The 24,572-nt window shown below is 35.3% G+C and overlaps 1 protein-coding gene across 1 annotated transcript; it reads right to left on the reverse strand.

The window, feature by feature from the left end:
* Positions 1–5,143: 5,143 nt before the first annotated feature.
* On the reverse strand, positions 5,144–23,181 carry stard3nl (STARD3 N-terminal like). Its single transcript, XM_030160192.1, has 9 exons — positions 23,024–23,181; positions 18,955–19,318; positions 15,363–15,440; positions 15,118–15,195; positions 12,715–12,768; positions 10,043–10,163; positions 8,892–8,990; positions 6,909–6,983; positions 5,144–5,909 (listed from the first exon to the last, which is right to left on the reverse strand). The coding sequence occupies exons 2-8, from the start codon at positions 19,153–19,155 to the stop codon at positions 6,919–6,921; spliced, it is 696 nt and encodes a 231-aa protein (XP_030016052.1). The 5' UTR covers positions 19,156–19,318; positions 23,024–23,181; the 3' UTR covers positions 5,144–5,909; positions 6,909–6,918.
* Between the last annotated feature and the right edge of the window lie 1,391 nt (positions 23,182–24,572).

Raw genomic sequence — 24,572 nt, forward strand, 5'->3', positions numbered from 1 at the left:
GTGTATGCTCTAAACGTACAAAATTATCAGTTAACAGCAGCAGAACGATAAGAAAAGCATAGTTTCCCATTTGCCATGTTGAAAAGGTCAAAGGTTATTTTCACCTTGGCAGCTCGTGGATCAAATTTTTTCCCATTTCTCCAGCTGAAAATATGACACGAAGAGGCGTTCAAGTGCAATTTACGAGTTTGTAATGAGTAGTTACCATAATTCCCACAGCACCTGAAGGCAGCATCCACATTTCTGGGTTTCCTTGTCCTGATTAATGCTGCCTTCACATGCTGTCGGGAAGATGCTCCTTTGAAATGACGAGTGCGTTGCGTTCAAGTGCTTTTGTCGTTGTAGCGAAATGAAAAACAGCCGACATATAATTTGTCATGACCTGTTACTTGGGCTTTTTGTTTTGTTTTTTTTTCCAAATTGTGTACGCTACGAGAACTGAGGGGGCGTTCATGTGCAATTTTTGAGTTCATAACTAGTATTTACCATAATTCCTATAGCACGTGAAGGCAGCTCTGGCATTTCTGGGTTTCTTTGTCCTGTTTTACACACAGGTCACTGTAAGATATGTCATAAACCACGTTTGTCCAGTTCTGGTTTCATGTCACTGTGTTATTATGAAAGAGGCTGTTTTAAATTGAAATGACAGCATTATTGTGTTATTCTCCAACCAAGAAAAAAACACTACAGATACAAAAGTGATATCATGACTCGCATAAATATGCACGCCACTTTTAATTGGCGTGTTATCTGTACGCATTACAAGCCTTCCACCTGTGTGTTCTAGGGTTAGGGGTTATGGTTATGTGAACTGGAGATCTTGGCGTAAACTGACATGTGATCAAATGGTGTTAAATAACATGCGAAAGGTCGAAAATGCGTACGAATAACACGCCAAATGCTATAAGAACCGGCATGACATAAAACGTGATTTCATGAGATCAGTCTAACACATACAGTGACCTTGGCCCAAATTAGATAATGATCAATGAATTGGAGCAACTACATACAGCAGAGGTGTCAAATGTGGGGCCAAAAACGGTGCATCAAAGGGTCCAATCCGGCCCCTGGGATGAATTTGTGAAAAATTACACTGAAGATATGAACAATCAAGGATGTTAAAAATCATTTTAGTTCAGGTTCCACATACAGAATGTGTAAATCTAAAGTGGATCAGACTATCATAAAAACCCATAAATAATGACAACTCCAAATTTTTCTTTCTGTTTTAGTGTAAAAAAAAAAAAGTAAAATGGCATGAAAATATTTACTTTTACAAACTATCCTGTTCTAAAAAATGTGAAAAACCTGAAATATCTTAAGAAAAATAAGTGTAATTTTAACAATACTATGTCTGTTATGAAATGTTTTGTGCATCTGTAGATCCTCTGTGGTTTGTAAGTTGTGATGCACATGTGCAGATGAGAAGCTCAGGCAGAATATTGTTGGCAAGGGTTCGGTTTGTTTGTTTGTTAACACTCTAGCAGCAAAACTATTGGTTGAATTCATACCAAATTGGGTTTATAGATTGTCAGTGATGCGGAATAGATGTCATTACATTTTGGGAAAAGTAGGTCAAAGTTTACATTTTTAAGGAATTTTTTAAATCTTTTTTTTTTTCTCCATTTACTTATAATGGGTGAAATTTCAAATGTCTATAAAAGCATCAATTTTGCTTCAATGTACTTCAAACTTGACACATATATAGAGGCAATTGATATGTTTACATCAGCTGGATTGATGCCAAAATAAGCTACACTGTGTGTTAGGGGTGCGGTTTGTTGTGCCTGGAACCACTCGTTAAAATTGCACTTGTTTTTGTCACAAAATTTCAGGTTGTTCATGTTTTTAACATTTTTACAAAGGATAGTTTGGTGATGTAAATATTTTCATAATGTAATTTAACTTTTTTCACTTCAAAACATAGAGAAAAGTTTGGGGTTGACATGACTTATCGGTTATTATGTTATTGTTTTACTTTAAATCATATTGGGCTGAATGTAGAACCTGAACTAAAATGAGTTTGAAAGCCCTGACAGAGTTTTAGAGTTACAGGAAAAAAAATATAGGTAAAGCAGTCAGAGGAATGATAAAATAATTCAGGTAGATTTAGTACATTTGATGTCTAAATGTTTTGTTCTTGAATGTTTTGTCATCTAAATGCAGATTTTTGTGAAATGTTCTGAAGTAAACTGTTAGAAAACATAAAGAATCCGTCACTTCAGACCTGAAAACCAACTGTCAGAGAGTCAACGAGCCTCGGGTTCATCCACGTATCGCATTGTTCGATGTGAGGAGACTCGTGAAGGTGCTCTCAGTGTTTCATCTCCCCCCGTTCGTCTCCGTTTCCATGCCGACCGCATCTGTCGCTCGGTTCCATCCTCCCCTTTTTTTGGATGTTTACCTCCGTGTGTCACCTCGGTTTTCATCGTCTCTCGGCCGGGGACATCAGACACTGATTCTGGATCTGTTTGAGCTCCGTCGGGCAGATGCAGGTCATACATAGGCTGATACGAGCCTGTGTTATTTTATTTTCTCAGTATTGTATTTATTTCAGAGGACAGCAGTGTTTTTGACTGACTGAAAGACCACACTGATGAGAGGCTACATGTAGATCTGTGGACACACTGTTTACAAAATGCCTTGGATACTTGACTTCTGTCGATAAAATGTGAAAAAACGAATAAACAGTGTTACAGAATCTGCTTGTTTATGGGTTTTATTCTGCACGTGTCAAAGACTCCTGATACTGTCTCTGCTTTTGTCTTAAATGTTCTTTTTTTTTTTTTTTTTTAGTAAGTGATGCAACACATTACAAAACATGTGAAAGACATAGTAACAAATAAGACAAAACAAAAACAGATACTAATTACATGTTCATCATTATACATTGGTGTGTGTGTGTGTGTGAGAGAGAAAAAAATGAAAGAAAAGACAGGAATTAGTAAAATGATAATATAAAAAGTTAATAAATAAATAAAAATAAATCATTATCATTAACAACTGATAATAATAGTGATGATATTAACATACATCATAATAAACAAACAAAAATAAATAACTAAATAACCAATTAAAGATAGTAACAGCCAGATAAAGGGTATTGATAGAAATTGATCATGTTGTGGTTGTACAGCCTCTTATGGAGACAAATGTCAATTGTCATTGGTTTTCAGGCAAATTGCAGTGTACAGAAAGGAGGAAAAAAAAAGAATAGATAAACAAAAATGGGGGTAGGGAATCAGTTAAAAAAAAGTAGAGAAGTGTGGAACAAGTGAGGTGTAAAAAGTGTATAAGGAGAGAAAATTAACAATGAAATATTCTTTAATATGAGGTGAAGTCTTTCTCAGACCAGAAGATATTTTATCAGCTGCTGATGAAACCTTATTCAGAAACAGAATACTTTATTCATCCCATGGGAAACAGATATGTTACAGTTGCTCCGTGCAAGTATAATTAAAGTAGCAGGAAAGAAATGACCAATACTGTAAATAAATCCATAAACACCAAATATAGATGTTAAAACACTCTGTTAAACACAATCGGAACAGCAATATATACAATATGTACTAGACCAGGGGTTCCCAAAGTGGGGTACTTAGAAGAAGCCCAGGGGGTACTTGAAATTTTTTGGGAAAAATCTATAGAATAAGTCATCATGTACCGAAAACAAAATAAATTATGAGAATTAATGTTGAAATATAAAACACAATAAATACAGTCATTTAATAGTTTTATTGTCAATCATCTTGTTGAAGCTTTGGTAACATTTAAAGAACATTTAAATTTATATTATTCAAAATGAGGTAATTTGAGTAGATAAGGAATTATTTTATGTTGATAAAATGTTCACTTATTAATTAATGACTAATTTATTTTATTTGAGAGAGGGAACTTTTCAGTTTATATTTTGCACAAAATTTACTTTAAAAAAATGTTGGGTTTTTTGTTTTTAAATATATTACAGTTAAGTATATGTTTGTTCATAAAGTTTTGAAAATATAAACAGACCCCTTTGGCACAGGAACAAATTTAGCCTAATTTGTTTCAATCAAAAATGCTGAAGCCAGAGTTGGGGGTACTTGGCTAAAAAGTATATTTCAGGGGGTACTCCACTGTAAAAAGTTTGACAACCACTGTACTAGATAAATATGATCAATATAAGTAAAATTATCAATTATCAATATTATCAATACAAGTAAAAGAAGTGTACATGAATAAGTGCAGAAATATTAACGGTTTGTGCTTAAAAACCTGGAAAACTAGTAACTGATTTATTTATTTATTTATTTTCAGGGCTGATACTTGAATGGTTTATTACCAAACAAAGAAAGATACTAGATATTCGGATCAGAAATACTTACATTTGTGGGGAAAAAACAAAAAACATAATACCAAAATTTCAGGTCCAGCGTTCGTTCGCTATTTCCTACTAATGACGTCATTCTAACTGATCTGTGCTCAGTATGGTTTGGACCAATCAGAACTTTGCAGTGGCACAACCAGGAAGTGGAGGGGCATTTGGTTGGATTCTACCTGCTGTGCTGCCGTCATCTAATGACACGGACATCTGTCGATTTAGAGGTATGTGTTGTTACGTTGACTTTTCTTTTCTCGTGAATGTGTGAAAACTTGATGTCCGACGCGGCTGTAGAACGGTTCTCTGTGTAGGACAAAGGCTAACTGTGTTCATGCTGGTTTTCCGTCTGTTTCCAGTGACACTGCTTTCATACTGATGCGGTCATTGTGTTGGAAGGGGCGTCTGTCAATCAGTCCACCAGAGGGCGTCCGAAAACAGACAAGATCATATACACTGAAAACATCAAATAACCAACACTTTAGTCATTTGTTTTCAGTTCATTTTTAAGTATGTAGGATTCAGCATATTTAATCTGAGGCGGATACTTTCTTTAAAAAAAAAAAAAAAAAAAAAAAGTAAACCAGTATAATACAAGATATAAATACAACAATGGTAAGATTTTCTTCAGAAAAACACCCAATTTATGAATAACCTAATGTTAATTAATTCTTATTGTCTGGTTCCTAAACCTTTAAGTAAAAACCCTCAGGGGTGTGTTTAAGTGTGTGTATGTTTTTATAGAACATTCATCAACAGTCAAATGAAAAAAGACGACACAACACATCATGTTGTAAATCATGTTTTTTGTCTTTTCCTTTTACAGACAAGCTTTTCATAAAAACAACCCCAGCAGGCTTTTGAGGCATGCATGAACGTATGTACACTCGTTTCCTCCTCATCTGTTTTTAAGTTTCCATCAGAGCAGCTTTTAGAGCAGGTTACAGATCATACAGTTGTTGATTATACCAGTAATATTTCCAGACACTAACGATAGAGTTCCCATGTTTCATGCAGGTTAGTTCAGTTCTTTAATGACCTGAAATAATAATCCAAGATTTAATTAAATCTACTTTTTAAATCCACAAATGATAAATATTCCTTCATAAACTGTAAGATCAACACTGGCCCATACATAGTTCATTTTGTCTGGTTACAGTGACTTCTAACCCAAGTGCCTGAATTATAAAAGAAAAGTAAACATTCAAAATTTAAGACATTACCACTGAAAAGAAAAGAACAAAAAAACTGTTTCAACAGTTTTAATTCTGATCCACAGCCTGAAAGTCTCAGACAAGACGTGCAAAATACCCATTAATAGTTCATTCAGTGTAGAAAATAAAGGACATAAAATAATACAGTTTTCACTTTTTTGTGGCGCTTCTCGTTTCCGACGTTCATGCAGAATGTCGGGAAACTGAAGTGCGCTTGTAGGTGTTGGTGTACACAGACCAGTTTGACACGAATAAAAACGAACAGGACAGAATGTGTAAGGCAGAATTTTCCCTTGGTCGCCCGGCAGGAGAAGACCTTCCTCTTGGAGGTTTAGATCCTGAGGAGGACAGGAACATTTAAATATAGTGGACTGGTTCAGTCCGGGGGTCTGCAGGTTAGAGGACGTGTGAACTGTCCAACAGGACTCAGAGTGTTTGTGTTGAACCATGTTTCAGTCCAGTTACATTTGTCTGATTCTAGATCCAACCCCGACTCACTCAGACTCAGAGTTGGAGTCTGAGTGAGTCAGAGTCCAACTTCAACTCCCACTCTGTCTGACTCCAACTCCAACTTTGACTCTGAGTAACTAACTCTAGTTAGTCTGAGTTGGTCAAACTCTGACTCTAACTGACTCAAACTCTGACACTAGAGTTGGAGTTAGTGTCAGACTCAGAGTTAATTGCATTTAGAGTTGGTCATACTCTGATGAACTCTGACTCCAGTGTTTGAGTCGGTCAGACTAACCCACTGACTCCAGCCAACTCAGACTCTGACTAACTCTATCTCCAACACTGGATTTGGAGTCTGAGTCGGTCAGACTCTGACTAACTCCGACCGGCTCAGACTCCAACACTGGAGTCAGACATTGAGTTTGTGTCAGAGTCGGTCAGAGTTCAACTCTGACTCTAACTTCGAATCCTACTAACACTGACTACGACTAAGTCCAACACTGGAGTTGGAGTTAGTGGCAGAGTTGGAGCTCCAACTCTGAGTTGAGGTAGAGTCAGTTAAAAGTCTGCCTAACTTCAACTCCAACACTAACTCTGACTCCACCTCTGAGTCTGACTAACCAGCTCCAACTTTGACTCTAATGCCGACTCCGAATCCAACTCTTGAGTTGAGGTAGAGTCAGAGTTTGTTAAAACTGACTAACTTGAACTTCAACACTGACTCAGACTCTAACTCTTTGTCTGACTTTTACTCCAGTTAACTCTGACTCTGACTCCATTTTTTTCTATGAAGTCTGATGTGTTTGTCCCTTCTGCTCCTCTAACACTACAAACTGTGAAATAAGAAATGGATTCAGTTCCTGTCAGTAAACCAACGTCCATCTTACCTGTCAGCTGTTAGGTCACCTGCTGAATGAGCCCTTTTTCTGGATCATGTTTATCGTCCAGTTCTTCATCGGAGTCTGGGCAGAAGAGAACAGATCCGTTTATGTGGTTAATTTCTGATCCATCTAAACTGGGGGATGTCAAACATACAGCCCATGGGCCAAAACCAGCCCACTGAAGGTTCCAATCCTCTGTTACACTGATGATATTAATAGAAAAGGGGGTCAAACTCATTTCAGTTCCATACATCAACATTTTTAACAGTACTATCTATGCCTGTTACTGAAATCCAAACATGCACATATATAAATGATAAGTTCAGGCATAATAATGTCAAAATTGCACAAAATTTTCTTCAGAAATTTCAGTTTTTTCAGGTTAGTCACATTTTTTGTGAAAGGATAGTTTGTAGATGTAAACTTTTTTGCATTTAAAGAGATAAATTTGGAGTTGTCATTATTTATAGGTTATTATTTTACTGGTTGGACCTGTTTTACATCATACTGGCCTGAATGTGGAACCTGAACTAAATGAGTTTGACAGCCCTCATCTATTTGCTTTCTACCTTCACCTGGACTTTTGTCACCGCTTTAGTCTACGTTGTCATTTCCAATCTTTAGGTTTTGTTTTCACTCTTTGTGCATCAACAGATAGTCTTTATAAAACTTGGCTCATGTATTAACTTGGTGAATATCTCAAAGCCTGTACTTTCTCCTACATTTATCTTTAGACTTCATCAGTGGTTTGTCTTGATAAGGTCCACTGTCAATACTAAATCACTTCCTGTAACCCTTTCAAAATAAAAGCCCACCTGCATCATAGTGGACAGAACTCTACCAGTCTTTAACAAGGCTTTTATTGTGAAGTGTACGACAGGAACTCAATTAACGGTGTCATTTTGTCAGAGTTTCTTGGCTACATTTCTCAGATAAATTCTAGTAACATTCAGCAACAACTGGAATACTTGTAAGTGTAATTGTATGTATGTAATTGGAATGGTAATGTATATTCTATAAAGTATATTATTAATAACAGTTACATCTAGGTTAATTCTCCTGTCATTGTCCCTGACCGCAGTGTCTTCAACTTTGTTTTTATTTCCCCGAAATTGAGTTTTGGGGATATAATGGTTTGAACGCCGCCATCGGATCTCCTTGGTGTTTTGGCGATAACTAGGACAGATTTGGTTGGATTTCTTCTCCTTGATAACCAACATAGTGGACCCCTAGTGGAAGAACCCTATTGGTTTCAGCTTCTCTGTGAGTATTATAAGTCATCCACATGGGGGCGCTTTAGTTGAAAATCTGTTTTTTGGACATAAATCATCAATAATAGGCCGACTGAGATTGAATTTGGTTCATATTGATGGTCTTCCAAATGTCCATGTTCTGTCTACCATCCAGAGTTCATATGGGGTCATTTTCATTCACCTAGGTGGAGTTTAGTGGGAAAAATGGGTTCTCTGACTCTCAAATAATCAATATAAACTCAAACTGAGTTTATATCGACTGTCTAACAATTATCGAGGATAGATTTATACATAGCAGAGGACTGGGGGGATTTCGGGGATATACCCTTGCTATTGGCATCCTGACAGTGTAAGCCTTGTTCCTTTTTTTGTATTTGTTTTTATCCATTATTTTATTAAGTGGTTTACAGTGTCCTTGAGTTTTCTGAAAGGCGCTTACAAAAAAATTATTATTATTCAATGGCAGCTCAATGCTACTAGTGTTCTAATCGCTAACGCTAGGTTCTGTGTGTATATTAAGGGTAAAAAGCAGAGACTACAGGGATAATAAAGTGAGTTACCTTTATTGTACATTTGTGCCACTAAAGCTTGTTGAATTGACCTGAATACACAGAGTAAGTATAAGGGTATGAATGAGTAAAGGGTGACCCAAATCTTGCAGCTAATGGCCTGTGACAGTAATTCTAACATATTTTGGACAAGTTTGATGTTGGTGTGTTGCTGCGGCTGAACGTACCTGCCAGAGACTCAGGCGGAGAGTAGAACTGTCCATCAGATAAAGGCCCCGGACACAGGAGGGGGGCCCGGTCTGCGGCCCCCAGCAACGTCTGATATCCTGACGCAAACACAGTACAAGTGAAGGAGAGGTCAAAAGTGTCAACAAAACCACACCGTCACCTCTGACAGGACCTGAACGACCCCTTTGACAGAGTATTAACCCTATACGGACTCCTACTAGAAGTGGACTGAGTTCTTTACAATAAAAGTGTCAGAAAATGTCTTTTTTGTCAATTCATTTGCACTTTTTTTCAGGAAGGCCATTAATTCTCACTATTATATGTAATAAACACTCAAAAATGTTACAGAATAAAATTAATTTAAAAAAATTAAACAACAGCTATAAATGTGCATAATGAAATTTTATAACATTATAGAAATAAACTTTGAACTATTTTACATTTGCTCAAACATTTGAGTTTGTCTGGATCATTCTGTGTCTATGTTCTTCTTATTTTTAGTTCTTTCTAGTCTTTTTTTATCCTGTGTGATAGTCTGTGTTCCCTGTCTGTCCAGTTGTAGACGGAGCCCCTTATTTCACCTACAAAAACATCCATCATCTGCTTCTTTTACATCTACTGCATCTCTTTCTGCCCTGGCCAGCTCTGCATATAGATTTACATTTATATGTATAAAAATAAACATACATTTATATATTTACAGCTAAACAGTAACTATCAGTGAACTATACATATAAAAACAGTGGAGAAAAAAAGGTGAAAACAAAACTTGTCAAACACACACTATTAGAACACTCCAAAGCAGCACTATCACTATTATATACAATTATTTACAAGAATTCACCTCAAAAGCACAGCTAAAACCTCACTAAAGGTAACAACGTGTCTCTCCAACTGCTGCTCTCTGCCCCACCCACTTCCACCCCTCCCCCTCAGCCAATACAGACGCCTACTTTAATGTGTTACAGACCAATAGAAAGAACCCGATCTCAGCTAAAAGATGACATTTGAAATTTGTCAATAGCAAGAACAGTTTGGAAGTTACAGTCATTTGAATGCTGTAAAATGCAAATGTGTTGTCGGAGACATGAGGTCTTTTTAACGGTTACAGCTGAAACAGTAGAAGAAGAGCCATGTGACTGATACTCACTGTTTTCATCTTCTGCCTCCTGAGGCAGAACTTTGAAGTCCAGTAGCCACGTTTCCAACCAGGCCAACACGAAGGAGATGATGGGCAACAGGTACCCAAAGGCGCCCCCGTGAGACAGCAGCTGCACACACACAGTCACATCCATTTAGTTCTACTGCACATATCCTAATAATAAAGAAGAATTCATTATTTTCTTGTTGCAGATTTTTTTTTTTTTACAGTAATCTAAACATCCCTACATAATAATAAAGGAGAAAATGGATGAAATGAGCAATGAAGAAACAAAAACAGTTAAGGTAATGAATAAAATGAAAAAAAAAAAAAAAAGAATAAATCAGCAAAACAATAACTAACAAAACAAAATAAGCCATAAACTGAAGTAATAATAATAAAAAGGGCAACAAAATGACCAAAAGCAAATAAGAACATTACAAAAATAATAAACATGGAGAAAATAAACACAAAACTAGAAGCACTCGGAGAGCGCAGACCTCCACCAAGGCTGATCAGTGGCCCCCCCCCCCGTGGGCCCCCCCACCCCCGATCACCACCAAAATTTAATCATTTCTTCCTTATCCCATTTCCAACAAACCCTGAAAATTTCATCCAAATCTGTCCATAACTTTTTGAGTTATGTTGCACACTAACGGACAGACAAACAAACAGACAAACAAACCCTGGCAAAAACATAACCTCCTTGGCGGAGGTAATTAATTTGAAAAATTGAAACATTGATTCACCAGTAAAACCCATGGAGTTGGATCAGGGACACTGGATGGACACACTGGGTTTATGTTCAGTTAATGAGAGATTTTACTGAAAAAGTCTTCTTTCTCTTCTGATATAATCACCTTTAAATTTACTATATACTAATATAGATTTTATTAAATAAAATGAATAAAAACAAACAAAACAAGGTTGGGGTCTATGATGAAAAACTTTTGTTTGACATAACCTTTGCATTTACACTGAGTTTTTATGAACATCTACATGATCTGTGCATTAAATATAGGAAAATACCTGATTTTCATTGAAAAATACAAAATGCAGAGGATAATATAATAAATCATGATAAATCACTAAGGAACAGTTAAATGTAGAGAAAAATTAATTTGGAAATTGCTGCAAAAATAGTTTTAAGTCTGTAGAGACCATAAACAGGTTTATATCAGTCAGCCTACTTGGTTTGGTTATACTGGTATGGTTAATGACACACACACGTCTTACAAACAATAATTATGTTCCCTTTTGCTCATAAACAAATTTAGCTTTAACACCTATAAACATTTAGAACAGGGGTGACAAACATATGGCCTATGGGCCAAAACTGGGCCCCCAAAGGGTCCAATCCAGCCAAATTAGATGAATTTGTGAAATGCAAAAATTACACTAAAGATATTAATACGTTACAGTTGAACTAAATTCATTTTAGTTTAGGTTCCACATACAGACCAATATGATTTAAAGTGGATCAGACCAGTAAAATACTATCTTTATAACCTATAAATAATAACAACTCCACATTTTTCTATTTATTTTATGTAAAAAAGTTAAATTACATGAAAATATTTACATTTAGAAACTATCCTTTCACAAAAAATGTGAATAACTTGAACAAATATGAACAACCTGAAATGTCTAAAGAGAAGAAAGCGCAGTTTGACCACTATTCTGCCTGTTACCATGTGTTATCCTCTGTGATCTGGAAGTTGTAATGTACATGTACAGTAGAAATGATAAACTGAGGCAGAATTTTATTAAAATTGCACTTATTTTTCCTAAGCTTGCTCATGTTTTTCACATTTGTTTGTAAATGTAAACATTTTCATAATGTAATTTTTTTAGCTTTTAATTTTATTTTGTAACTTTTTTCACCATAAAACATGGAGAAAAGTTCATAGCTATCATTATTTATAGGTTATTATGTAATTAGTTTACTGGTCCGACCCACTTGAGATCCTACTTGACTGAATGTAGCCTCTGTTTCAGAATTACTGTTACAGATGGTTTTTATACATGAAATGTTTAAAAACCATCTAAAAGCATCAGCTACTGTCTACTTTACAAAGCAGATATCAGAAATAGAATCAGATCAAAAAGTTTTCAGCATTTCCACATAAAAATGTTAATTACAGGGTTCCTATGAGTTAAATTTAAGACTTTTAAAGACCTTTTTAAGACTACTTAGAAGAGAATTTAATGCCCATTTCACAGCCATACTGGTAAAAATTTGTGCTTCCTAGAATTTAGGAAAATGTATTTATTTACTCCAACATCTTGATTCCCACTGTTCAGTCATTTCTCACTGGGGGCTGCAAAGTTAGAGATAAGTTCTTAATTTTCAATTGTCAGGTTGGAACGGGTGGAACTGAGTCGACTAACGTTAACTGTCTTTGCAGTTTGGACATTTAACAGACACATTTAAACACAATACAGCCGACAAGTTTATGGAAACTGAACTGAAGACCTACCAGATCAAATTTAATACCTTTTAAAGAGTTCTTTAAGGTTTTAAATGCACATTTGTAAATTCTAAACTTTTAAGACCCTGTGGGAACCCTGTATTATGTTTTGTCAGGAGTATTAACAGTGAATGAAGGTGACCAGCAGGTGGCAGAATGCAGCCATCCTCTGACAAAAAAACCAAACAAATGTGTAGGATTAAGTCTCACCTTTGATATGATGACTTTAACAATTAAGAAGGCGCAGCTGACTGCAGTGGTGACCTGTAAGAGCAGAGAAAACACTGATCACACACATTCAACCACACAGAAGATACAAGTACAACCCTGTGTGATGACTTTGACCTCTGACCCCCTGGATTTACACATACAATTTCATGAGGCATAAAGTCTATCAAACTGTAATACACTTCTAGGACATGTTGAATTCAGGTGTTTCTTTTCTAATAAAGGTCTGGGATGAAAAAACAAAACAATAATAACAAATGTCATAAGATAAACACCACTTTACTAACAACAGACCAGTATCAGGACTTTCACAGTTTTGTAAAATATTAGAAAAGTCCTTCAGAGACAGTTTTATTGAAAAGTATGAGTTGCTGACAGACAGTTTGGATTTAGCCTTGGCACTGATTGACTTGGTACAGATATTTGCACGCTATCAAATGTGTTAAAATTTGTCTTATTTGCAGATGACACAAATATTCTTTGTTCTGGTGAGGAACTGCAGCAGTGTTTGGAGGTGTTCAAAATGGAAAGTAGGGGTGAATGATATACTGAATATACTGGATGTATCGCGGCTCGACTCACATGCGATATATATAAAATAAGTATATCGCGTACATCGACTATAAACTGTCACACCAATGGCAGCTGTAGGAGTTTCACTTCTGTTGTTCCCTCTGTTGCTACCCAATCAGTTCCGGAAGTACCAGATTGGTTCCAGCTAGGTCACCCACATGCGCAAAACTACATCACAACTTAAACCCCCATCCCATGTCAGGTGGACCAGGGACAGTATGTTTCACCTGAAGCTGGAGAAGATCAAATTCACTCTGAGAGGAAATAAGGACAATTTTAACAAGGTTTGGATTCCTTTTCTAACTTATTTTGACAAAATTACTGAGGTGATAAACAGGGACTAGTAGAGTATATTTGTATATTTCTACATATTTAGATGAAGACTGGCAACTTAAACCAATGCTGTGTTTATTTATTTCATTTCCCTTTTTTTAAAATTTAATTTTATTTATTTATTTATTTTTAAATTGTATTTTTATTTATTTATTTACCTATTTACAATTTACTATTTGTATTTTGTGTTCTCCTTTCCTTAGAGGATCTGGGATCATGGGTGGGGGGTGAGGCAAGGGGGGAATGAGGGGATCTACTGTGTGCACTTACTGAATTTGTGATTTGTATGTGTTTAACAAAAAATGTCAATAAACAGATTTCCCCCCCCCCCAAAAAAAAAACCAAACTAAAAAAAAAACTACGTCACAACTTGCATTCCAACGTTTCAGATTATGGCACCCTAAACCAAGTTTCAAATAGTGTTTTGAGCATAGAAATAATGTCTTCTTATTAAGAAATCGAGACATTACAAAAACGTGTAAAAGTTATTTTACACGTCTACGGTTTAGACAAAAACTGGTCGAATTCTGCCAGATTTAGATTTGGCATGTGCAAGCACAAGACAGTCTGCCATCTTGGATACAGCAAGTCTACTTGGACAAAAAGTACCTGAGACGTTTTTCTATCTTGCTTTGTTATTGTCATTCAGAACATACATCTGTTTATGTACTGTACATCGCCAATGAAATTTAGTTGCATCTTACTCACCATTGTACAAATGGAATAAAATGGAGTAAGAACACAAAAGTTCATCTTAAAAATAAATGCAATCTAAAATTACCAACATATAAATTGCACAGTAATTGCAGCAGAATAAAACCAGACTTACTGCATGTTTCTAATACTTTAGGACTGATCAAACACTTTCCTTTTCGTTCTTGCCGATGATTATGAGTGTGTGATACTAAATACTTCTCATAGAGTGGTGTAAATAAATAGTACAATGATTTAATTAATTATTAGTTTAACTATTAGTTTACTGAAATTTCAAAATATCAAGATATATATTGTGTATCGCGATATAGCCTAAAAATACTACGTTTATAGTTAGAGGCCATATCGCCCAGCCCTAATGGAAATAAAGTAAAAAAAAGTGGTTTGATATACATAAAGGACAATATAAGCATTGTGTAACGTTTTTTTTGGCTTGTTGCCTTCAATATTCTGGTGTTCTGTTTGAATTTGTGGCTTCTCTTTACCTTTTGTTCACCTTTGTATTTAGTTCCTACTTATATTAAATAAAGTTTGTCATATCATCATATCATATAGTTTTATATTGTGATAAATATCATTGCATTGGTTAGTTCTGTTTAAATTGCTGTCTTTGGAAATATTGATGTTTCTATCTCAAATTCTCATGAACAGAAAATCTTACAGCTGTGGACATGATGTGTCCCATTACTTTTGTCCATATGGTTTCTAAACATTTCCTTAAAGTTTAATGGGAGATGTTGTGCAGTCGAAGCATGTCAGACTTACTGCGATGGCCCACCAGTGTCGGAGTTTGCAAACGGCATAGGCCAGGATGAGAGCAGCAAACCTGAAAACAGCCAGGAGCTGAGGACGGATAAAACGAGTGATGAAGGAGGTGAAAACACAAAAGAAATACAGGTGGAGCAAATACAGGAACAGAAAGCGGACACAAGAACATATGAATGAACTCACTCCCAGGTTAAATATTACATTACTGTAACAAAGACAAACAAAGAGTAAGACTGTCTTACAAATATGTCGAAGAAGGAGGCGTTGTAGTCGTAGTGCAGGACTTCCTTATTCAGCTCTTTCTGAATGCCGCCGTTCACCTGTCGGACACAAGATAAAATGTTAGTTTGGAAACAGGCCAGATTAAGATGACAAACACCAGGCCTGGAATCAAACAGCAGAGATGGAAACTCTCCAAAGCATCAGACCTGTTGTCTGAATGTGGAATATGAGGACAGGAACAACCTCTGCAATATTACAAGAGGACATTCACTTCTATATCTGCCTGTGGGGTGGGGATCACCTTTTCAATATAAGCTGTACATATAAATTATATTGACAAAAGTATTGGGACACTTCATGTCCTGTTCATGCTGATTTGAGATAAAAACGTCAAAATTTCCTTTGAGTTTAATAGGAGATTTTTCCTCCTAATAATCAAAAATAACCCAAATAATCAACAAAATTAACAAAAATGCACAAAATAATAATAAAAAAATGTGTTAAAAAAAGACTAAAATAATCAACAGATTAAGCATAAATTAACAAAAATGCATAAACTATATGGACAAAAGTATTGGGACACATCATGTCTACAGCTGTAAGATGTCCTGTTAATGATGATTTGAGATAAAAACATCAATATTTCCTTAAAATATAATGTTAGATTTTTCTTCCTCACTGAAATGTGATGAAAGTAGATGGTTAGTTGTGGTAGAACATTATTACTTACAGTCAGAGCAAGAAAAATATTTTAGAAATTTAGAGGTAGAACATTTAAAATCATAGTTATGGATAAAAAAAAAAAATGTTGAGAGAAATTAAGTAACAACCATCTCTGAGGCATTTTGGAAGCAAACACAATTTCAACCAAACTAACCAATGCAGTGATATTTATCCAAATATAAAACTACATTTTGACATTAGTCATCATTGTTTTGTATCCCAGACCCCTGTGAGAAAAGAAACACCTGAATCCAACGTGTCCACATACTTTTGTCCATGTAGTGTGTATGAACCCCAATTTAAAGGTAATAATCCTGCACATGTTGTGGACTGTAAATGCATCATTTATTTTTCCATGTGTGTCAATGGCAGATTGAAGACAAACATCTGACTAAGGCAGGGGTATCAAACTCATTTTCTTTCAGGTTCCACATTCAGATCAAATTTGATCTAAACTGGGCTGGACCAGTAAAATAATAACATAATAACCTATAAATAATGACAAATCCAAATTTTTCTCTGTGTTTTAGAACAGAAAACATTAAATCATGAAAATATTTACATTACAAACCATCCAAAAAAAAAAGAAAGATGTGAATAATTTGAAAAAACTTATTTAAGAAAAATAAATGCACTTTTAACAATATAACGCATCATTATCATTTAAAACATTTAGTAACAGGCAGAATATTGTTAAAATTGCACTTACTTTCATTATACATTTCAGGTTCATATTTGTTCAGGTTATTCACATTTTATTGTTACTAAATTTTTATTACAACAGTATTGTGTTTTGCACTAAAACAAAGAGAAACATTTGGAGTTGTCATTATTTATAAGAATAATATAATATTATTGTTTTCACATTAAACCAAGAACAAAATCTGGAGTCATTATTTATAGATTATTATTTCACTTAAGGTCATATTGGTCTGCATGTGGAAACTAAACTAAAATGAGTTTGACGTCCTTGATTGTAAATATCTTCGGTGTAATTTTTGCATTTCACAAATTCAGCCCATGGGCTGGATTGGAACCTTTGATGGGCCGAATGTTTGACACCCATGATTTAGAGTCACTGACAGAAGGAAAGCGCTGATACCAAAAGTATGTCAGTGTCTGTTTCTTTGGCCTGGGTGGATGTGACTGAAACTGGAGCATTCAGGGAAGGTGTGCTGCTGTAAAATTACTTCCTCATTCAGGGACTGAAGTTTTACAGCTACCCGACCTTGATCCACTTCTACAGCTGCTCTGTTTCTTTCAAAAACACTGAACTGTCGAATCCCTTCTGTGGGGATTTATGGAAATAAACGGCGCTGATCAGGATCTTTAACCATTACAAATGAGCGCCGGTGCTTTTTAGCACTTAGCCGCAAACAAATATATTTGATTGGTGTCAACGCCTCGTTTAATCTCTTCGTCTCTGTGGTAAATATGTAATAAAACAGGAAAGTAAAATGCATTGTGCTGTTTGTTCCTTCTATTCAGCCTCAATAAACAGATGACAGGTTATTTTCTGTTTAGGAAGTGGAGGATGTGCGGTCTGTGGTCACATGACGCCGGGTTCAGGGGTGATACACTATAAAAAATAACAACAAATGTCATAATATAGTTTTATACTGGGATAAATATCATTGCATCGATTAGTATAGGAAACAGATGTAGGCTTGGTGATGTAGCAGCTACATAATGACGTATTTTTAATTGGATCACGTGGTGTTGGTGACGGTAGCAATTCGTGATATATATGTCACTGGTTCACTTTAGGTGCGGTTTGGTAGTGAGTGTGTGATGGGGGAAGCTCACTTTTTGTTGACCGCTTTTTTTTGGCCTTTTAAGTATATTTTCTTGTCATGGATTAACTTAACGCCAATGAACTAAATCGCAAGACGTTTTTAATGCTTGGATGCCTGAAGAATTTTTTGTGATATAAAATAAAGGAGTCTTGTTTAAACCATGGATTGTTCTTTGGACTGAGGTGCATCAGGCAATTTCCCCCAGTTCAGTCGCTCAGCGACATGAACTTTGTTAGTTAGTCGCCAAAAGTTAGTTTGGTTTAAATTGTTATCTTTGCTTCCAAAATGCCTCAGAGATGGATTTGACTTTATTTCTCTCAAGACTGATTTTTTGTTTGGTTGTTTTTTTTTAAATCCGTGACTATGATTTGACTATGACTATGAATTCCTAAAATATTTTTCGTGCTCTGACTGTAAATAATAATTTTCTACCACAACTAATTGGATCACAATCTGATTTTACTTCCGAAGTGAGATGATTATTTAGTTAATTTTTGTTCAATTTGATTATTTTGTTGATTATTTAGCTCATTTTTGTTGATATTTTTTTTTCCATTTGTGTTCAGTTGGTTGATTATTTTATTCATTTTGTTGATCATTTTGTTAATTTTTGTTGATTTCTTTCCATTTTTGTTCATCTTGTTGATTATTATATTCATTTTTTGTGTTTTTTTCTGTGTTCATTTTTGCTTTATTTTTATTTATTTATTTATTCAATTGTGGCTCATTTTGCTTATTTTTGTTCAATTTGCTACTGGTATAAAACATCAGTAAATTAATGCCATAAATCTCAAATTGTCTGAACAAAAGGCTTAAAAACATGTTAAGTGCAAAAGGAGGTCCCACTAAATACAACCACTTTGGTTTAGAGAAGATCTTTTTTCCCATTTTTCCATTTAGTTTTTCCTGCTGTACATACTTCACATATCTCCAGACTGGATCTAAAAACAAATATATTAGTTTTAGACTAGGACTGTTAAAAATACATTACTGAATCATATTTTGTCTCGAGTTCCTAAAAAATAGACATCGTTTTTGGTCATGTTGCTCTGTCCCACCTTCACGTTACTGTTAAATGAACCTGAAAACTCACATTGAGCTCTATGATCCAGAGCAGGGTGATGAACAAGAGGTCAAAGGTCACGAAGAGGCAGAAGGTCCTCCTCACGTCCGAGATGCACTTCTTCTCCGCGGCCTCATACGATTCGATTCGCGCAGAGACTGGCGTGGTGGTGACAGACCCCGCCCCTCTGCCATTCAGACGTGAATCGATGCTGCTGCACCGGCTGTCCATCGCCGGCCACACCCCCTCCGTGTGCAGGGCTGGACCCGCCCACTTGACAGTGCTCAGAAGGTTTATTCAAAACCAGAAGAGGCGGGGCATCTGGGTTGGCGTTGGCTGGAAGCCGCTGTGAGTTAAAGGTTGTGGACGGTGAAGGGAAACGGCATCACTGCATCTGCAGAGGAAGGAAAAACAGACCCTGTGACCAAAAGAGACACAAAAATAACTGGAAAACTACTTGAAGAAATAAGAACGATCATCATCACCCCCGGGGCATAGAAACAGTTTTGGCCTCATTTCTCTGATGTTTCTGTGGTTTTCATTTATTTCTATTACTTTATTATTATTCTTATTATTCTTCTCATTATTATTAATCCAACAGCTGATCTTTCTACAGCTGTATAATGTTTTTGGTAATTGGGAACCGTTTATTTAATCTACTGGAAAACACACGGCAACACAGATAAGTCCCCAGACTAATACAGAGTACTGTAAATGGGAAGAGTCACCAGACATCCTTCCCCTCAAACTCCGCCCCCCCCGCGCACATGCGCACACACACACACACACACACACACACACACACACACACACACCATCTGCAACTTCCTCTCCACAGTCCACAGAGTTTTACTGCCACATAAAAAATACAGCCATTTGTTTAAACTCATTTAACCCTTGTCACTCATGTAGTTAAAAAAGCTTCTCCTTTATAATGCAACACATCTAAATATTTCACTTCCACAACAGTATTATCTAAGTCAGGGGTGTCAAACTCATTTTAGCTCAGGGGTTGCACACAGCCCAATTTGACCTCAAGTAGGCCAGACTAATAAAATAATGGCATGTTAGTGATTTTATTTTTTTTGGTGCAAAAAAGTTAAATTATGAGAATCTTTACATTTACAGCCTATCCCCTCACAAAAAATGTGAATAACATGAACAACCTGAAGAGAAAAATTAGTGAATTTTAACTATTTTGCCTCAGTTTATCATTTACACATGTGCATGACAACTCATGGTGGATCTAAAAAAAATGCACAAAACATTTAGTAACAGGCAGAATATTGGTAAAATTTTGGAAATTGGAGTTTGGACCTAAAATGAGTTTGACGCCCTTGACTGTTAATATCTCCAATATAATTTTTGCATTTTGTACATTCATCCCACAGGCCACATTAGAACCTTTGGCGGGCCGGTTTTGGCCCATGGGCCGTATGTTTGACTCCTCTGATCTAAGTGATCCACCTTATCCACACATCTCCAACAATGTAAGATTCAAAGATGTTTTATTGTCAATTTACTAGATACACAGGACATAAATAGAACTGAGATACCTTTTTCTCTCATCTTGCTATTAAATGCCATGCAATTTAAAAAAAAAAAAAAAGAGGTAAAAAATAAGAATAAGAATAAAAGAAAGTGATACAAATATACACTATAAAAGAGTATAAAAGGTATAAATCAAACCTATTTATAATAGAAGCGGCAGCGCAATACAGTAACGGTTGTGAGGAAAATAATTGAACAAAACAATAAAAACCAATAAAAACAATAACAGCAGCAGATATGACAACAGTGTAATGTGGAATAAAGTGCAGCAGATGTGACAAATATCACAGATTGTAAGTCTACCAAGTCGTAAACTGTATATACTAGAATTATTACCTCCTTAAAGTTTACATTTTTTTAGACACACATTTATAATCTTTTTTCATCCAGTAATGCACGTGTAATTTTTATTTTACAATGTATAACAGTTCATTATGATAAATGAAACCCATTTATTCACTATGGATTAATCTGCACTTTAGTTTGACTATTAATTATTGAACTTGTAAAAAGTAGTGGAAAATGTCCTCTATAGACACGTACTGATCATATCTACCACCAGTAAAATGTTACCTTTGGGGAAAAAAAAACACTTATCAAAATAAAATAGTCACCGATTTCTTTTTAGTGTAATCAGAAAAACCACTGAGGCCTGGAGTTGAACCAGGAAGTTACAGCTGACAGTTAGTGTGTAAATCACACCTTCAGTTCCCTTCAGTTGTTGTATAACCACTTCCACTCTAATTAAGTGGGTTAAAAGTGACCTATATGTTCAAACACGAGATAAATGAAGGAAAAAACCTGCACAAAGTGTCTTAGTGAAGTAAATTCTGCAGTCTGAGGAGCTTCAGAGTCTCACAGTGTTGGAGAAAACCCATTTACATGCACAAAAAACTCCAGATTTTTGATAATATTCCAACATATAAAGCGGTATATGTGGTTAAAGAAAATGTGCATTTTACTAAAATTGAGGTAAAGACTGATTGTGCACGCACAGCCTCCATCTTTCATATCCGTCCTTTCATATTAAAAACTGTCTGAATCCAATCAGACGTGTTTAGTAGATGCTGCTGCCAGATTTGAGCTGGGTGTGATCTCAAACTGTCACATGAACCAGGCTGATGGGAGCACAGGTCTGACTGGTTTAATGAGCAGAATCCAGAAACTTAGAGGAACTTCACAGAGAACATGATAAGGAATTCACAAAGAATTGGCTGAGTGACTCACATTAAAGACACTAAGAGTTGATTTACTGACAGTCGCATAAACTACTTCAATCATTTTAGGAATTTTACAGTTACCATCATTATTAAAGGCCAAAAGATTTATAGGTTTCACGTCCACAGTTATGATAATGTCTTGCTTTTCTTTGTACTTTCTGATAAAGTATTTTACTTAAATCTAGTGTTATATTTTTGTGAATGAATACAACAGCATCACACTAAACTGACGGAATTCATACCAAATTAATTATACTATTTTGTGAGAATGGGCAGTTAAATCAGTTATTAAATATGTATAATCAGGCGAATTTAAGTCAATTAGTTATGATGTGTTTGTTAAGGCTTGACCTCCACCCAAACTAAAATAATGATAATTATAAAAAGAACTGACCAACCAAAGAGTGTCTGAACCACATGCATACCATTAAATTTATTAAGTCACATTAAACACTTTCTCAGACTTTACTTAACAGTGAATCTGTTTTGAGACGATAAATTAAATGCAATGCAACCTTGAGACCAAAACATACAGTATCTGTAGAATTCGTCCATGACTATCAGCTCATAACACACTGAAGTAACACAAACAGACGAGATGCCTTTCATTCCACTGTTCTGATGACTGTTCAGGTTGTGCACTGACTCACTACTCACACTATTTAATATTAAAGTCATCTCTTATTTCACTGAATAGAGTTTGTGTTTGATTCAACCGTCACAGATATCATGTAAAAAATTTGGTTTGAGGCAGTTTTATGGGTCAGAGAAGTTTGTGCTGGACATCAGTAGAATGTAAACAAGAAAAAATAAGAAACAAAATCAACTACAGCTGTTAAAAACAAATATAATGGAGGGAAAAGTATATTTGCTGTTGAGATTAGATGTAAAGGTATTGAAGAAGCTGAAAATGGAAATACTCAAGTAATCCACAAATACCTCAGATTTGTATTGGTCTTAGGTTTTTCATTAAATACATTTCATGTTGTAATTTGTCTGTCTGAATGTCAAGACAAAATGTCATGACAAAAACCTGCAGCTGGAAACACCGAGTACAGCACAGGTTCAGTCCAAACACCGACTATGTGTGGGAGACGACAGGCGAAAAAGCACCACCAACAACAGTGTAAAAAGACATTTAACCTCATTTATAGAGACGACACAGGCAGCTAGGAGGAAACGACAAAATCCGCCGAAACAGTCTTCAGAGGTGTTTACCAGCAGCATCGTAGTGTATCTGACAGCGAGCTAGCTAGCTAGTTAGCTTATCTGTCTGTCCTCATACATTATTAATACAAGGTTATGAATATCTCCACCCAGGTATTTACCTTCTAGTTTTGCTTTTCTGCCTTTTATCCTCGTTTCCTTCTTTAGACAGGTCGCCGGAGGGTTGAGTTGTCAGGTTTCAGCCTGAATGCACCGGACCAGTCATCTGTTTCCCTGTCGTCCGCTCCGACAGGATGGAGTGAAACAAACTGACGCGCGACGCGAAGCATTCTGGGATATGAAGTCTATGGATGAATGTGGGTTTGAGTTTTAAAGTCGTAGCGCTCCCCCTGCTGGCCACAAATATACATGAATATCGTAATTTATAATCGAAAAGCCACAATTTATCTAGTAAATATGAGACACTTTTCACTTTACCTCGTCATCATATTGTTTTACTTGCCAAATTATACTGAATAAATAGATATAAAAATAAAAAACAACACAAAACAAAACAAAGCACTTTCCTACAATTCAGTGGTTAGAATTTATTTACATACATACACAAATCAGTCTGTTTATTGAACAACAAAAAGTATTATGTTTTTGGTTTAGTTTTCCATATAAATATTTAAGCCTTTTTTTTTTTTTTAAACCAAATTAATAAAATTAAAGTTCAATTTGAGATATATATATATATATATTTTTTTTACATTTATTCAACTTCATTCACTGTTTATGTTGTCTTGCTGTTTACCTGATTCTTTTTGTATGTTTTTTGTCAATTATAAAAGGACAAAGGCAAGTATGACAAAATGTGTACTGATTCATAACAAAATGTACAAAATTTTATTAAATGAGGCTTATCGTATTTTAGTAAAATAAAAAGTGTATCAAATTACATGAGGAACTGAATCTTCCAATTTCTATTATTCTCAGTTAATGTGAGTGATGCTAATACTGCACTAGATACACCACTAAATGTGTTTAAGAGATTTTAGCACTGTTCAATTTCTGTATTTTTGTTAAAAAATTCAAAATTGTCTCGATGGATTCCATGTCATCTGATGATAAATAAGATTTACTGTTTCTCATGATTATAAGATCCTGAACTTTTAAACACAAACTATTTTCTCATACTCACAAGTTTGTTTATGAGAAAAAGTGTCCTGTGTCTTTTGTGAAAGCAGCATATAACTCAGTTGTTCTCAGTCTTTTTTTGTGGGCTCCCCTTTGGAGGACAAAAAATCTCTAGCCCGCCCCTCAACTACAACAACATCGTAACAGTGGTGCAATTATAACTTTTATTGAAAGAAACATCAATATAGTAACAATACTTTTTGCTTTTCCTTGAATATTTTTTTTTTTGTTCAAATCAGAAATAACTTGACTGAACAATACATATAAACTCAACTGACTGCTCCCTGAGACAAAATGTTTTCCAAATAAAAATAGGAAATGTGCATTTATCTTACAACTATGACAATAAAGTTACATTTTTTTAGAACAACAAACAAATTTTGGTAATTTAAAAAAAAAAAAAAAAAAAAAAAAAAAAAAAAAAAAAGTGGAACATTTGACCAATATCAGTGGGTCAATGAGCCTGTTTCCATTGCACATCTCAATACATCAAAGTGCAAACTGTACAAACTGGTCCAAAACACAAATATG

This window comes from Sphaeramia orbicularis, chromosome 17 (assembly GCF_902148855.1).
Source record: "Sphaeramia orbicularis chromosome 17, fSphaOr1.1, whole genome shotgun sequence".
In the NCBI taxonomy this organism is placed as follows: domain Eukaryota; kingdom Metazoa; phylum Chordata; class Actinopteri; order Kurtiformes; family Apogonidae; genus Sphaeramia; species Sphaeramia orbicularis.

Coding starts and splice junctions, on each gene's coding strand:
- stard3nl (XM_030160192.1), bottom strand. CDS start 19,155: ATGGACAGCCGGTGCAGCAGCATCGATTCACGTCTGAATGGCAGAGGG. Junction 10,164..12,714: donor TTAAAGTCATCATATCAAAG/GTGAGACTTAAT, acceptor GTGTGTGTGCAG/CTGCTGTCTCACGGGGGCGC. Junction 6,984..8,891: donor TCCGCCTGAGTCTCTGGCAG/GTACGTTCAGCC, acceptor TCTTCTGCCCAG/ACTCCGATGAAGAACTGGAC.